We start from the raw sequence: 16,131 nt of genomic DNA, 5'->3' as shown, positions 1-16,131 counted from the left end.
GACATATATAGAGAAACAAAGTCTGCTGAGATAAAATCAGCATGGCCTCTGCAAAGGAAAGTCCTGCTTCACCATCCTTTTGGAGTTCTTTGAGAAAGTGGCCAAGCACGTGGGCCATGGAGACATGGTAGACATTCTACATTTGGCTTTTCAAAAGGTTTTTGACCAAGGTAATTCACCAGACTTCTGAGTAAATCAGATAAAGCAACAGGTTCGCCTATGAATTGAAAATTGGTTAGTCTGCCATGAAAACGCTACAGGGCGTCACCCCAAGGGTCAGACATGACCCGGTGCTTGCACAGGGGATACCTTTACCTTTACCTTTTTACATGCCAGGAAGCAGACAGCAGGACTAAATTGATTTCTCACAGCAAAGGAAATTAAGCAGTGTCCTTCCACAGGGCTGAGCACTACTTAAATCAGTTATTCATAAATGCTCTGGAACTAGGGGTGACTAGACCATATTGTCTTGGGAAGTGTGCCTGCCCATGAAAGGTCTTAAAGGTGGGCTCCATTTTTGTGATGCTACTTCAGGCCAACACGGCTTGAATCTAGACTAATCTAGTGTAGTCGCACTAGACTACTAAGCGTTTCCAACAGCACGTGAGAAGAACCCTGCTTCCGTTTCGATCGGAATCGCAAAGGGGGCCGAGGAAGTCGTGAAAACCGCCCTTCAGCCAGACCAGACCAACCGCGCCCCATCCCCCCAGCTTGGTCCCGCCCCGCGCGCGCCCCCGTCATTCGACCGTACGGGGGCGGGGCGGGGCGTGTCACGGGGCGCTTCCTGTTGTGGAAAGTAGAGGCCGCTGGCCGTGGGGGAGAGGAGGGCTCCGCCATGCCTGCCTCCTGGAGAGCGGCGCTCCTGCTGCTCCTTCTCCGGACCCTGGAAGATGCCGCCTGGGGGGAGCCCACCTCCGCGCCCGCGCAGCAAGGAAGTAAGCCCTTCCCAGGCCGGGGGAACCGGGGGGGCGTCTGCCGAGGCGAGCCCTGGGTGAAGGGGGAGCTGCGAGGCTCCTGAGCCGCCTCCTGGGAGAGCAGCTGGTGCCCCAAGGGGCAGCGCCAGCCGTGGAAGGCTCCGGCCAGGCACGCAGGGGGGCTGGCGGCCAAGCGGGGAGGATGCCCTCGTCTGAGAAGGCGCTTGGTGCGCGGTTCTCGTTGGCCCGCATTCCTTGGTGCTTGAGGCGATCGGCTTTCTCTAATCGCCCCGCTGGGTGGCTTGGTTGACTCACATATTTCTGGGAGGGAGTCCGAATCGAAGTCTCCCGGCGCCCAGGGTGTGCAGCCAAGGCCATGTGATCCTTAGCACTCCCTTGTAAACACTTGGAAGTGTGGGCATGGACATTTCACTCACTAGTCTGATTTTGGTCCTTGCATCCAGCGTGTGCCACTTAGTGTTTGGGCATAGGTTTGGACTTAGCTACCAGGCTTGGTACCTTGTTTGCAGCCTGTGGGAAGTGTTCCTTTCAAGAGTTTAGGGAAGGTTGAACCTTTGACAGTGTCAGTTCAGACTTCGGCTACAAATTAAGTGCTAATCTTAAGGGACTCTAGCAATGTAATGGTAGCTGAGGTCACTAGAACAGCTGTTCATTGCTGGAATTACTGTCAGCTGCATAAACTCTAGCAAAATGGATTGCAGTGGTTTTATGACCCTTCCTTAAGTCCATTGTCTAACGCTCTTATAACTGGTTCTAAGAAATTTTCTCTTCCACTTAAGGGGGGAAACTATAGACAGCCATATTAGCCCATGTAAAATCCAGAACAAGAAACAAAATCCATGAAATGCTTGAGTATGATCAATATGCTTGTCTTTCCTCCATTTAAATTTTTTTGTAATCCAGCCCAAGGGTCCCAACACTTTTGAGCTTGTGGGCATCTTTGGAATTCTGACACCAGATAGTGGGTGCAGTCACAAAAAGGCTGCCTCAGGGGGTTGTACCAACCACAGAATATCAGGAAGAAAAACTATATATAACTGTAGTAGCACCACTTCAACATTTCAGGCAGAAGCTCTGTTTTGTCTTTTAATCTGCACAGCCAATCAGAGGCCCTGATATGCAAATGCCCCCACCCAGCCCTGCCTAATTTCTAAAAATACTTGGTGGGCACCAGGACAGGTCTTGGCCAGCGCCATGGCACCCATGGGCACCACATTGGGGATCCCGATTTAACCTGGTGAAGAATTCTGATAAGCTCAAAAGCTTGCACAATGTTTTGTGTCATTTTGGTTGCCCCATCACAAGGTATGTGGATTTTGTTTCTCTGCCCTGACTCAGACATGCTGTTGGTCAACATTTCTTTATGAAGCATCCTAGCCTCTATGTCACAGCAAGACACTGAATTCCAAAAGAACAAACTGAGCCTAGTATTGGGAGAAGATGCTGATTTTTTTCATTTAAAAAAAAACATTGAGAATGGCTGCCACGCAGGGTCCTGAATTGGATTGGGGCTGCAAGTAGAAGAGGGTGCTTGACTCTTCCCTTCCCCCCCCTCCCATTCACATGCAGTCTCAAAAATATCATATGAACTGTTAATAGCTTTGGAAGGGAAATTGTACTTTTCTTTTGAAGACTAATAATAACTAATAATAACAGCATAAGAGGTAGTGGAAAAATTAAGCACAAATGGAAGAGTTTCCCTTTTCCCTCAACACACAGTCCCAGTCAGGCTCCATTGTTTCTGCTCTAAGAATGCTGGAAGAAGGCAGCCATGAATTTTGCAGTGTCAAATTTAGCTAGGCCCCAAATAATGACTCAAATAGGTTTTAAGACTATGTAATGTATGCAGGATTTGGGACGTTTTCTGAACTTTCAGTCATTATGCTGAGGTCTAAACTTGAGTTAACTAGTGTGGTCTTGAGCAGATTTAAATCTTCATGATTTCTCACAGTTTACTCACTTCATGTATCGACACGGATCTGGTACCATATTTTCCTAATATAGCAAACATATGTACAATCTTGGATAACAGCGCAAGATGATCACACAGGCTTTGGTGCTTCCTCTTCTCAAAGAGCTGTTGCCATTTGCTGCTTTTAATGTGAGAAATGACTGTTACAAAATAAGTGAACAAACCTTGCAACTACATCTCCTGTTTGAGGAGGTTAGAATAACAAACAGCTCACAGGGAAATAAGTTTTTACATTGACTCTCATTAGTTGATGAAACTGAATTTGTTCCCAGTTCCCTATTTTTTTGTTCCTGATTTCTTATTATGCAGTCCATCTACAAATAATATTGGATGTTTAAACAGCTCTGCATTTCACAATAAGCTTTGGACTAATCCAGTTTGTCATCCCTGGAATTGTTCTCTCTAAGATTCTACATCATGTTGCCTGATTAAGGAATCCAAGAGGAATGATAAGGGGTTGAGCATGTTGTACCCCAGAGTAAAACTGGACTTCCACTACTCATACATCCCTGGAATCAGGAAACTGTGATACATGGTTCTATAGAATGGTCCAAAGTTTGGCTTCTGAGCAAAGCCCTGCAAAGCAGAGAAATATAGTAAAGTAAGAATCTCCCGATTCTAAAGATGTATGAATTGGGGTGATTCAAAAGTATTTTAAAGTATATTATAAGTAACAAGGAACAGAATTTAGCCTCATAACCAGTAGCTTTTTGCAGGTGGAAACTCCTTATTTGACAACCAAAAATAAATGGATCTTGTGCTACTTATTTTATAATTAACACTATTTTAATCTCTTTTTCCCTGTCTTTTGCCATCTCAATAGGCTGTGACCAGTACACGAATAAAACTTGTCAAGAGTGCCTGAAAAATGTTACTGTAAGTAATCACTAAGTCCTGCTGTATGCTGTGTTCTTAAATAGAAGAGGAAGAAAAGTTGGTTCTTATATGCCACTTTTCTCTACCTGAAGGAGTCTCAAAGCAGCTTACATTTGCCTTTCCTCTCCCCACAACAGACACCCTGAGGCTGAGAGAGCCCTGATATTACTGCTCAGTCAGAACAGCTTTATCAGTGCTGTGGCAAGCCCAAGGTCACGCAACTGGTTGCATGTTGAGGAGTGTGGAATCAAAATAGTCAGCCTAATTCAGAGCTGTTCGGATATTCTGATGTGCACTAACACCACATTTTATCCAGCATGATAAAAAGAAAGAATCTGTATGTGCAATAAAAATACATGTATGTAATTGTCCATAACTTTGCCCAAATGGGCAGTATCTCCTAGTGTGTGTGTGTGAAACTTATACCAGTTTTTTAAGACTAAGGGTGGCAGATAAATAACATATTTATTTGAGCTAGACCATGTAATTCTAAAATACCATTTAAAAGAGTTGCAGCAAATTGTATTGATTATTGATTACTTGGTGTTTTTGATATTATATTCTAAAACATGCACTGTGTGAAGAGTGAAACAAAGCATTGCTGAAAGACACAGCAGTATGTAACATGAACTTACATGTTTTGAAGACCTGTTATGGTCCAAGTATATTAAATATCTTAAACAGAAAGCACAACTGGCATTAAAAAGTTTTATTGTGTTCAAGGTCCCCGGTATATCACAGTGCATTTAAAAGCTTACAAGACCATAATGATACTGCACATTTTATATGGATCTCAGATTTGATTTCTGGGCCCAGTAGAAAAACTTGAGAAACTTCAGTCTATTTTTTTTTTTGCAAAAGTATTAACTATGCCACCATGTATTGCTTCTGCTGTAGTGCAACTCAGACTAAGCCTCCCAAAAATTTCAACATTGATCTGGAAGACCATATAATAATAAAATATAAATGTTGATTAGTTAATGTTAAAAGTTCCTCAATCCTTGTTGTGTCATCAGCAAAAGAACGCAGCTGATCATAATGGCATGACATTGTGTATGCTAAAGTGAAGCATTTGGGGTTATGTAAAACAAAAATTAATTGAAAAAGGCCATCACTACTTAGACAGAAACAGTTTATATATGGTGGAATGACCTTCAAAGAGATACTAAGTGGAAATGTTCTCCATCTTGGAATTAAACACTCCACTGAATTTGATCTGTGTCTGTTCTTTAACATATTATCAGTTCCTAAATTGAGATGGGCATATAAGATTGCATGTTGCACCACATTATCATCTTGGATGAAAGCAATGTTACTCAAGCTGCCAAATGATAGAAAATTCATTATCCCATGTTCTGTTTTACTGTCCAAAATATTAAGCAGAAAGAGATAATTGCCTGAGAAAATGAATTTTGAAACACTCCTCCTTTTCTGATAATGTAAGATTAAGGTTTTTGAGCCGTTTATATCAACATAGTGTTGTTGATATAGCAAATTTCTGTTTTACTGTTTTATTAATTCTTGGATTTATAGACGTATGGCTTATGGGCTTTTAAACCTTAATACTAAGGTTTATTCAATGGTTCAGTCAGATCCACTGAAATCAGTGGTGCTCAAGATTTCATGGCTAGAATTGGTTTTATTGGTTGTGTCCAATTCAGTCTCATCCAATGGTCTTCATTTCTTTAGTTTTACCTTTTTCATTAGACTAATGATGTTGGTAGGGATCTTTAGCTTAGGTAACTTACTGGCTTTCTGATGTTTTCTAAATTGGATGTGGCAGTTGTCAGAATTGTTTTAAGAGGCAAGAGTATGAACATGCAAGGCTGTTTTATCCATGCAGCACATGCTATAGGCCCCTGTGCTGCCAGCGGCACCACTTGAGGCCTTCCCCTTATAAATCAGGGCTGTAGCCCCTCTCCTCTACCCCTTCCCCTCTTTAAGGGTACTTGTGACACTCCTTTCCACTCTGGGGGCCCTCTGTGCCCCCAGTCCGGCTGCTCCCCCTGCAATTGTACTCTTCTAGGGCCCTGCAAATCCTTAAACTGGCTCGGGTACTACAGGCTCTGTAAATCCTTAAAACACTCCTATGCACATGCACAGTTGGTCATGCTAATAAACAGTCTTTGTGTTAACAGAATTGTAGACTCAAAATTTCTATTATCGTCAGATCTTACCTTGTCATTTTCTAGTTTTCTCTTAAAAACAGATGAAGTTGGCATTAGGCTAAACACAAATTGGCATATAGCTTTAGGGTACAGTTCTATGCATGGGCAAAAGTGAATTGGTGCTGTTTAATGGGACCAGCTTCTAAATAAAACTTGCAGCAACATTAGGAGAGAGATGTCATTTTCTGATTTCACTTTTACTTGTGCTTAGAATAAACAACAGCTGATTGAAATACTGGGACAATGTCTATTAGGTACCATTATGATAGGAAACTGTATAGAGTATAAAACCAGTGGTTGATCTAGCTTTGTATACTGTCAACTCTTACTAGTAGCTGCTCTCGGTCTCCAAGCGAAAAAACATCTTTCCCCAGGCATTGTTTTTTAAAACTGGATGTGCCCAGTATTAAACCTAGGAGTACATACAAAGCATGTGATATTCTGTTGACCACTGTCTGCTGTACTTTCTGTACAGACATGTTTCTGTTTGCAGAGGCATGACGGAGGATGAAACTAGTGTTCTTCCAGATCTGAAGAGCAGGATCCAGTGTGCACTGCCCCTTGTGTGATAATTTCAAGACAGGAAACTTGATTTAAAAATGAGAAGGCAAATTTAATCATGATGTTATTGTCAGTAAAATGGACTTATATGGTTATGAACTAGAAACTGAAGCAGTTTCTCAGCTTGTAAACATGAGACAAGCCTTTAAGGATTTTCCCATTGCCATTCTAAATTGGATGTTATTCACTGTTGGCCCAATTTCAAGTAAAGCGATACAGGGATGGGAGCATCATACAGTGAATTTCCTTCCGTTAATGAGCCATCCTTGAAGCATTATGGTAATTTCAAACAGCACCACTTCCCCCCTACCCTTTTTCACCACATCATCTTCCTCATAGTTTTTTTAAATATGTGGGATGTTCTAAGTTGAACACTATAGCACTAAACTGATATAGAACTTCAGTGCTATAGCAGCAACACTGAGACACCTTGAGTCCATTGAGTCAAGGCATCTCAATGGTGCTGTTATAGCACTGAAGTGCTATAGCGCTATAGTGCTCAACTTGATACGTTCTTTAAAAGTTCCCTGCTTTAAGCAACAAACCACAGCAATTTAGAAGTGCAACAAAGGGTTAGAAAATGAAAGAATGCAGTTTCTCTCAAAAACAGTTCAACTGCACTTTGCTAACCTGACACAGACAGATTTATATTAACAGTTACATTATGTTAGCAGCCAGTTACTAAAATGGGTCTGTCTGACCCCTTTGTATTTTGTTGCTAATACAGAAAGTGCTCTATTGCTTTTCAAACACTTTTGCTTTACATATGTCACCTGGAAATTTGTGGCATAGGAAGTCTTCACTCATTTTATACATATGTTGGCTAAAATAGGGATCATTGACACAACCTTTTGCAATCACACACTAGTTCAAACTTCTCATACAGATCCTAAGAATGTCAGCACTTACCCAACATATTATTGGGAATAATAATTTATGATGCAGAATACTTTGACTTGCCGATGATACACCACATAAATAGCACCACAAAGCAGCAAGCTTCTGCTTCCGGGCTTACTTTGTTGTTTAGTATGATACAAGTTGTTAAGAACATTACTAGTGGAAACATTACAGAATTGCAGAGGATTTTGCTCATCACACTCATTTCTCCTTGTTCCATCTCTGCTGGTGGGAACATACAAGCAGGGCAGCAACATCAAGCCATAAGACTCTCTTGTAGCTTTTATCATGCTTTCTGAGATAATAGGACAGGTCTGATAGAGCAAGATCTCTCACCTCCAGCCTAACTATTTCATGTAGTAGGGCACTTTAGTCAAGTCTTCTTTCATGCATTTCTGCCTCAATTGGGATAAAAGAGAATTGTTTCTGCTGAACTAGAAGGCACTGAACATTTAATTCTGTTTCCAACATTTAATCAGCGTAGCCACTGAGAAACAACAATAAATATAGCATGTGAATTAAGGCCTGTTATTTTCAGTGTACAGGCACTAAGTTGTGTATTTCAAAACAGCCATATCTTCCTTACTAGCTTGGGCAGGATCTTCTTCATTGATATGCCTTGATCTGGGTAGGCCAAGCACATTGGATCTTGGAAAATAAGTAGAGTTGGCCTGGGATAGAATTTGGATGAGAGATTCCAATGAAGACAGGGGTCATAATGCAGAAGCAAGAAATGGCTAACCACCTCCAAACATCTCTTTCCTGGCTGCCAGACAATCCTACAATCGTAGGATCTCCTGGCTACCCAACATACATGCCATATGATCCAATAAATCCTATATTGATATCTCTATATTTCTAATAGTGTTTTCCCCTTGGAATATAGACTAAAAGCATATATTTTTGGAGATTCATAAATGCAAAATATGTGAGAGCCAATCTCTTGACAACCATCTAAAAACATTTTTGTTTATGGATCAGGGATAGACACAACAATCTAGCAAACAATACTGAGCAATTTCAGTTCATTTCTTTCTGACTTGTATGGAAGTGCTTTCCAAATCTCATCATACAGTAACATTTTATTTATAACCTTCCTTTCTCAATGAGACTTACATAATTTTAAAAAATTAAGTCATAAATCATAAGATATCCAGTGAGCAACGCAATTTGATTAGGATTACAGAATTAGAAGGCACTGCAAACAACAAACTCTCTACGCTGGTTATAGTAGAATTACAAAGGTAAAAGACAATACAATAAAAGCAAGACAATACTTAACAATAATCTTGGCAGTAAACTGCAGTCCTGTTCCATTAATGATGCTCTGATGAACTGTTCCATTCTACTGTAGTTTCATTAACTTTATAGAAGTGCTCTCCTGAACATTCTGTTTTGGTCAATCTGTAGAATGATAAAAATGGGAAAGCCTTCCTGACCACAGGCAGGTTGTTACACAAGGTAAAAACTATCACAGAGAATAGATGAGAATGGACAGTTGCCAGTCTTGCTCATATGCAGGGTGGTACCTTCAGAAGGCTTTCTTCAGATGACTGAAGCTGGTATGATGGAACATGCTAGGAAAGACGGTCCGGCAGGTATTTGGGTCCAAGACCGTTAAAGGCTTTATAGATAACCAGGACCTTGAACTGAACCTGATTGGTATCCAGAGGCATGGGTGCAGAATGACATACATGTTCTGCCCAATATTAACTGGGTTGAGGTGTTCTTTGCCATGCGGTTTCAAGTTCACTTTAAGGGTAGACCAATATGGAGTGCATCCCAATAGGATGAAGTTGTTGCATGGATCCACATGGCTAGATCAGCTGAGTTAAGATAGTGTGCCATGTTCTTGGCTTAATGAAAATAAAATAATGCATTTTTGGCATCTGTATTAACGTCTTCATCAGTAATGCTGTGTATAACCCTATGGTTCTTTACTGAGTCAGCAAGTGTCAGTTTGACCCCATCAAATATGATAAGCACAATGTCTTTACATACTTCAGTCTTCCCACGCAGCATTTACTCCACCTTGTCAGAATTCATTTCAACTTGTTCACCCTTAGCCATTAATTTGGCTCAGATGCAAGACCTATACAGCATCATCAGACAATTTGGATAAAGAAATAGAGTTTGGTATCATCAGCATATTGATGACAGCCTAATCTAAAACCTTGACTGATTTATCCTAAGGGTTTTAATCAAGATTGAATAGCATTGGGGAGGGGGGAATAATACCAAGCTTGTAAAATCACAGCATAACCCCTACCCTAATAACCAGTGGTCTCTTCCCTTGAGGAATTATGTCAACCAATACAAAGCACATCCTTTGATCTCTAGTTCTATTTCCCATTGCTTAAAGTAGATGGCATGGTCCAGAGTCTCAGAAGCTACAGTAAGACCAATGAAGAAGCATGGCCCTTGTCTACATAAAAGATGGATATCATCAGCTAAAGTTGCCAGCACAGTGTCTGGATTGTAGCCTGGCCTAAAGCCAGACTGAAAGAGTTCCAAGAGCAGATGAGTCATCCAGGAAGACTTGGAGTGGTTCTGCTACTGCCATCTGATAGATCTTGCCCAGAAAGGGCAAATAATTGACAAGTTAATTCTTCTCTAGTGTTTTTTAAAAACAGTAGTGGACTGGATGACAACTATTTCAGTGATAAGGAAAGTTGCCCTGACTTATGATGAACATCATGGAATTAGTGATGTGGACCTCATGTAATATCAGTAGCCAGGATGAGCAAGGATCCATAGTAGCCTTCACAGGTCTGAGGATCCTGTCAACATCCATTATGGAAAGTGGATCAAAATGTTCCATATATACACCAGAAAGTGCACTGGGCATTTCGAGTCTCTCTGCTATAGTACAGCTAGCATCCAAATCAGAAACACTCTACATATTTCTCAGTAGTAGACATTTCAAAAATATCACAATTAATCATCATACTTTAGAAACTTGGGGGTCAGCAACTGCATGCGTCACTTAAACCACTCAGGCGGATGTGAACTAAGTGATGCAATGGTAGCAGCAAAGTAGCATTTTTTTTTTGCTGCAGTCAGTGCTATCTCTTATTTCTAATTAACTGTATAGCACATTCTGTGTTATCTAGTTATGGTTTTGCACCAATACTGTTTTAGATGCCTCTCAGCTTGCTTCACGTCACCTAGTTCCACAGTAAATTAGGGTGCTGGAGTCCATCTCAAGGCTTGAAGGCATTGATGGAGGGGCAGCCATGCTGATAGCTTCCAGGAGCTTCTTATTCCAGGCTCCGACTAGGTTCTCAACAGAGCTATTTTTTGGGATCTTAAAATCGGAAGAGATTTTTAATATCTCTTACTTCTAATATAATCACGTGAATACAAAACAAATATGATTAAATTAAGACAACTACCAACAGCTCACACCCCAACTCTTAGTGCAAAAGATTTATGCTACTAAAACAGGAAACTTCTGGTACTGAGGATGTTGCCTGGGTATGAATGCATTAAGAAGCTTTTGTTATGACAGTTTGAATGATGCCAAACACAATTTCATTTCTTTGGAAAGTATTGCACTTACAGGTTGCAGAATCCTAAGACTCTAAAAACAAGCTTCAGTTTATTCCTCTTTGAGTATTTTGGATCTGTTCTTTGATCCTTTGGTATAACTTTGTTCACTTGTCTTAAGAATTGCCTTATGGGATCAATCTATGGTAAATAGAATCCAGCATCCAGTTTCTATTAGTGACCAGATATATTATTTTGGAACTAAATCTTGTATTCTAATAAGAAAGGCAGACAGTCTTTGGATACTTAAATCTGGAGCTGTATAAAGGCAAGAAATATCTTTCTATAAACCTGAAAGTAGCCTCAGGTTTGCAGAAAAAATTGAAATCTTAAAAAAACACCACTAGGAGTTAAAACTATGTGAAAATGATAAATGGAGCACCTGTAGCTTTTTGCTGTGGATTCCCTCAGTGACTGTTGCTAGTTTGGTGTAGTGGTTAGGAGTGCGGACTTCTAATCTGGCATGCTGGGTTCAATTCTGTGCTCCCCCACATGCAGCCAGCTGGGTGACCTTGGGCTCGCCACAGCACCAATAAAGCTGTTCTGACCGAGCAGTGATATCAGGGCTCTCTCAGTCTCACCTCCCTCACAGGGTGTCTGTTGTGGGGAGAAGAAAAGGAAGGCGACTGTAAGCTGCTTTGAGCCTCCTTTAGGTAGAGAAAAGCAGCATATAAGATCCTCCTTCTTCTTAGCAACCCCATATTCCAGGCTGGGTTTAAATAAGTTAAGGACAGGGTCCTTTCCAGGCCTATTTTGGCCTTTGAGGAAAGATGCATGGGCCAAGGCCTAACTAGAGCTGCCACCTCTGGATTAGGAAATTCCTGAAGATTTTATGGTGGAGTCTGAGGAGATGCAGTGTTTGAGAATGGGGGAGGCCTCAGATGCAAATAAAGCCACAGTCTAGCCTCCAAAGCAGTCATTTTCTCACATGGGGATAGATCTGTTATCCGGAGTTCAGTTCAGGTATAATTGTGGGAGATCAGGTCCTACCTGAAGGTTGACAACCCAAGGTCTGGAAGCAACCTCTGGGTGATTTGATACTTCTATGATGCAACATGGCCTGGCTGCCTGCTATTGTTCAATAATAGCCACCTTATGTGTGGTGTAGCAAAGTGCAATTTGTACTGATTGGTCCTCATTGGTAAAATGGTGTTTGAACTGATTGTCCCTCATTGGCAGAGTGCTCTCTCCTTATTAGCAGCACACCCCCAGGGAAAGCCAATCAGGTCAGGAGTGAGTTGTCTGCATGCAATTTGACCTGATTGCTTCTCATTGGCACAGTTCTCTCTCTGACCGTTTATGCACTGGAGGTTTCATGCCAGGCTGCAGGCTGGAGTTTTAGTCGTGGCAGGTTGCCCCACCTCTTCCTGCACCCACATGGGGGAGCATTTGGCCTGGTGCATCTCATCCGCCTCCGATCTGTGCTCCTGCACGGGAGATGGGGCAGTGAAGTTCTCAGTGCATAAACGGTCTCTGTCTCTCACTTTGGCGCACACCCCAGAGAGGGAGGGAGTTGTCAACTTGAGCTTTATTATGTTCAATAATGATGATGATGATATAGTTGAGCAAAAAAGGACTGCTTATGTTTCTGCATTTTAGCTGATTTCTGCTGTGGTTTTATTTACCTTTTATTCTCTTTCCTCTTCCCAGTGTTTATGGTGCAGCAGCAACAAGAAATGCATAGAATATCCTGTTAGGAATATCCTTCCGCCCAGCTCTCTTTGTGCACTGAGTTCAGCTCGCTGGGGTGTCTGTGGTGGTGAGTGACTTTCAGAAATAGTCCACAAATATTGTTGCCATTGCTGGAGCTTTTACACTGACTGTTACAGTTTAACTTGTGGTACATTACTTGTGAAAATAAGTTCTGTTTTGAAATTGCATAGAATAGTGCTTAGGTTTTAAGTTTTTAGAGACAGGCTTTTACTGTTGTGGTTAATTTTCAAGTGTCTTACTTGTGCTCTTATGTTGTTCCAGTGAATTTTGAAGCTCTGATTATTACAATGTCTGTCGTGGGGGGAAGCATCATTATTGCTCTCTGTGTTTGCTGTTGCTGCTGCTGCAGGAAGAAAAAGAGCAAAAAGCAAGTATCTGAACTTGTTTCACTTCTTGAGCATAAACAGAAATAAGTCTTTTGTTCTCCTTGGGTTGTTACATGCAAAATCATACATGTCCCTATTATTCTTATTTTTGAGCAGACCAGATAAGGATGAAGAAAAAGCTGCCAGAGAGAAGGAGCAGAGAAGAATAAGGCAGGAAGAGAGGTGAGTTGCTGTTGGCCAAAGGCCTCTCTTCTGGCCTCTTCTCAGAAGATCTCTGAAATAGAAGGCTTAGAGCATTGCAGTGTTGTCTTGTAGGTTATTCCTTTATTGTGATTTAATATGTGCTTGGCACATTCTATCTGTCTGGAATAATGTATTGTAAACTGCCTTGGAGGTCTTTTCTTATTGGGCTGAGTGAAAAAGCACAGTGTAAAAACTACATAGGTAGTTCTCACTAGCATTAACTTATTTCCTACTTGGAGAAGAAAAATATATGCAGTACTTTTTCTGGATTTTAATAGCTGCTTTGGCATACTTTGTATATCTTGCAGGAGAGCAGAGATGAAATCTAGACATGATGAAATCCGGAAGAAATATGGTAATTTGTCAACTGCTTGTTTAGTCTGTGAATGTATATGATATGTCAGTTTTACTACCAAGTCCTGGAGCTTTACCATAATACCTGTTCTTTCTTCCAAGTATCTGCCTAAAAAGTGGTGGTGGCTTCTCTAAAATCCAGCATCTGTAGCAGGATTTGAACGACACCTTTTTCACTAGAGTTGAGCTCATCCCCTCATCCAAAGGGAAGCCCTAGTATACTAGTTTTTACACCACTAAAATCTTGCCATTGGCAACTCCCTGTGGTTGAATGTCACCAAGGCTTAGTCTACACATGCAGTAGAAAGAGGTGGTGGAATGGCCTGCACCTCTACAGCCTGTTGGAGTGCAAAGCCACATTTCCAGTGCTGCCAAGTATAAAATATTCCTGCCAGTTAAAACATTTGCACATCAGAGGAAGGAATTTTAATTTAGCTGTGCTTTTGCCTTGCTCTTTTTCTATTGACAGAGTATTATTAACATAGTTGAGCTGTGGAAAATCCAGCCCCCTCTCCTGCAGTCTCCTGGCACAGTGTTGAGTCCCCTGGCACTGCATTAGCCCTTTACCACACACTACCTAGGCCCAAGTCAGAGTAAACTCTTGACTTCATACACTATTACTGAAGGTACTGTGTTCTACATTTGAGTGTATAGCAGTTCATATTCCCTCAACCAGTCATTTGACTAGGATTTTGCTTGAACAAGAACTGTTGTCCTGGCAATTCTGATAAGCTGTTATTAAGGCTTTGTTTCCCCTGGCCTCTTAAGTACTAGATTAACTGTTCTAAGTGACTGGAGGGATAACCAGTTGAGTCAGCCAGAGTGCTAAGAAGTGCTTTGTACTGTAACATAACTGAAAACATAGGTGTCCACAAATTTACTGCAAGAAAGAAAATGTTTTCGTATTTCTGTTGGGATATTTACCCCTTACCCTTAATTCTTAATGTCTAAATCAAAATAAATAAAATCTGTCTTCTGACCAGAGCTTTTTATATTTTCCAGGTCTGTTTAAAGAAGAGAACCCTTATGCCAAATTTGAAAACAACTGAAATACCAAAACCAACTCTGGCAAGGCTGTTTATAACACAACAGCTGCTATACACTGCTACACACCACAGCTCCTGTGTATATCTAGATGCCTTAATTGCAAATGGGAGAAATTATCCTTGCACAAGACAAAGCCACCTGTAATTTCAGGGAGCTCTAAACAAATGGATCAAGCCAAACATACCTCTAAAATTCCTACTGGTCTAGCAAAATACAAATATTAAGTTTCTGTTCTCTGCCTGCTTTGCAGGTCCTTTGCTAATATGGTATCTTGTTTGTATTGTATATTCTTTGTCAGATCACAGAGTGAATGTTTTGTCTTCTAGTATTTCTCTGATTGTAAAATGTAGTTGTTTTTAATGTAAAGATAAGAGAGCCACATAAGCCTTAATTGTGCCACTATAAAAAAATGCTTAAACACTTCTGAATCTAATTATTCTACAGCACAGGGTGGTTCTTTTAAAAAAATCCTGGGGTTATGAGGTTTGTACTTTTTATATAAATACTATTTTTTTCATCTTTAAAATTCCATGCCAAATATTCTATCTTTCTCCTCTTGTGCCTTTTAATTACATCTCAATAACTGCAATATGTATTTAAAGACTGATTGTATAGATTTTTAGGCCAGGATTTATTGAATGGCTATTTATTAGAATTTTAGAGGCTCTGCTATACTTAAGTGCATTGATAGGCTAGTCAAATTACTTTTGCTGTAACAAAAGGATTGTTTGTAATATGATGTTGCCAAATCCCTGTTCTATCTGAAGTAGTTGTTATCTCAGAAAGAATGTCCATAATAGCCACGGTGGAGAACTTTGTTAGTCTGCCTGTAGCAGTAGAAAAGAGCAGGAGTTCAGTAACATCTTAAAGACTGACAACAATTTTGGCGGGATATGAACTTTGGTCAGTTATACCTTCAGACATCTAAACAGTGATGCTCGAAAGCTCCTACTCAGCCACAGATTTTGTTATTCTTCCAGATGCTACTGGACTCTTGCTGTTCTCTACTGCTACATAGTAGCCAAATAATCAAAGGAATGAAAAAGCTTTCTTTTTACATGAAAGAAAATATAGTAAACCTTGTGGCTAATTTTTGTGTGTGTGTGAGTAAAGACCTGTTACTTTATATAATCTCATGGCTTGAAGTAGTACCTGTTGTTTTTTTAGACTTTTCTATATTTAGATCCTGTGCGTGGGATATCCTTCTAACTATGCAGACTACACCATCTGGAAAATAACTTCTCATGTTATAGTGTCAGTGGGGACAGGGAGTAGATTGAAAGGGCCACTGTGAAAAAAAATGATGGATGAGTCTGTATTCAATGGGGATGTCTTGAACATGCCAATTGCCCTGAAAGTGAACAAAGAGCATAAAAGTATTCAGGCACAGAAGGTGCAGGTGAAGAATTATGGTATGGACAAGATTTTCAATGACATTTATGCTGATATTGCTCCTGCCCCAACCTCTGGTACAAACATTGAAAAGT

The 16,131-nt window shown here is 40.7% G+C and overlaps 1 protein-coding gene across 1 annotated transcript; it reads left to right on the top strand.

Annotated features, from left to right (window-relative positions):
• The first annotated feature begins 741 nt into the window (after positions 1-741).
• Positions 742-15,775, top strand: PTTG1IP (PTTG1 interacting protein). Its single transcript, XM_077349169.1, has 7 exons — positions 742-935; positions 3,731-3,783; positions 12,612-12,720; positions 12,936-13,041; positions 13,157-13,222; positions 13,552-13,598; positions 14,600-15,775. The coding sequence occupies exons 1-7, from the start codon at positions 836-838 to the stop codon at positions 14,644-14,646; spliced, it is 528 nt and encodes a 175-aa protein (XP_077205284.1). The 5' UTR covers positions 742-835; the 3' UTR covers positions 14,647-15,775.
• Positions 15,776-16,131: the final 356 nt, after the last annotated feature.

The sequence above is a fragment of the Paroedura picta genome, chromosome 8, assembly GCF_049243985.1.
Source record: "Paroedura picta isolate Pp20150507F chromosome 8, Ppicta_v3.0, whole genome shotgun sequence".
In the NCBI taxonomy this organism is placed as follows: domain Eukaryota; kingdom Metazoa; phylum Chordata; class Lepidosauria; order Squamata; family Gekkonidae; genus Paroedura; species Paroedura picta.
The sequence above is the reverse complement of the archived record's forward strand: the minus strand, read 5'-3'. Positions and strand labels throughout refer to the sequence as shown.